The sequence below is a fragment of the Myotis davidii genome, unplaced genomic scaffold, assembly GCF_000327345.1.
Source record: "Myotis davidii unplaced genomic scaffold, ASM32734v1 scaffold665, whole genome shotgun sequence".
In the NCBI taxonomy this organism is placed as follows: Eukaryota; Metazoa; Chordata; class Mammalia; order Chiroptera; family Vespertilionidae; genus Myotis; species Myotis davidii.
In genome coordinates this window covers 474,579-475,394 of record NW_006296410.1, presented here as the reverse complement: position 1 = coordinate 475,394, position 816 = coordinate 474,579, and the positions used below count along the sequence as shown (strand labels likewise).

The following is an 816-nucleotide window of genomic DNA, read 5'->3' as shown; positions in this document are numbered from 1 at the left end:
GCTGAGTGGGGCTGGGAGGCTGTGCCCAGCGGGTAGGGCCTAGATGCCTGTCTGGTTGGGCTGCCAGCTGCCCACGCCAGGAGCACCCATTCTCCCCGTGGGGTGGTCTCGGCTGCGGGGACACTCACCAGGGCAAAGGCCACACAGACCAAAGAGGTCAGACAGAAGCCGATCTTGACAGCTTCCGTGAAGCGCTTGGTCCGGTCCACATACAGGCCAAGAGCCAGCGCCCCCAGGATCCCAAACACGATGAAGAGAGCCCCGCAGAGGCCTGCGAACTCCTGGAGGAGAGGCCGGGCACCGTCACCAGGCACCCTCAGGACAGGCGCCTCCCCGGGGAGGCCCCCGGCACCACCGGCTGTGCACGCCCCCACACGGCCCCACCCCAACCCCACAGTTCCCCCTTCCACAGCCCCATGGCCCCAGCCCACCTCCGGTGACCGAGTTGGCACCTGACCCCTCACTCACAGCATCTCAGCGGTGCCCACACAGGAGGTCACCTGCCCAGATGTGGAAACTCAGGGCTTGGGGAGGTCACTCCACGGCCACACGTGGGGGCCACCGAGGCAGACAGCCTTCGGGGTGACAGGCTCCCAGAGCCCCGTCCTGGCGTGGGCCCCCACCCCGGGCAGGGCGGACACTCACGTTGGAGTAGCCGTTCGCGCAGAGGACCTGCTCCAGGAGGGCCGAGAAGCTGGAGAAGATGCCGACGCCGCCCCCGAAGCACACGGCCAGGATGACGTAGGCCTTGTTCCTCACGAGCTGAGGGCAGGGCCGCTCAGTCGGGAGCCCAGCAGGACAGGCAGGGGCTCCCGG

General features: G+C 68.4%; 1 protein-coding gene across 1 annotated transcript in view; it reads right to left on the bottom strand.

Moving 5' to 3' along the window:
* MFSD7 (major facilitator superfamily domain containing 7) overlaps positions 1 to 816 on the bottom strand; it is an 8,316-nt gene that overhangs the window by 1,851 nt on the left and 5,649 nt on the right. The window contains exons 6-7 of the mRNA XM_006771452.2: positions 646 to 762; positions 21 to 281 (exon numbers count right to left, since the gene is read on the bottom strand). Coding sequence (XP_006771515.1) covers positions 21 to 281; positions 646 to 762 — 378 coding nt within the window. The remainder of the gene's footprint in view (positions 1 to 20; positions 282 to 645; positions 763 to 816) is intronic.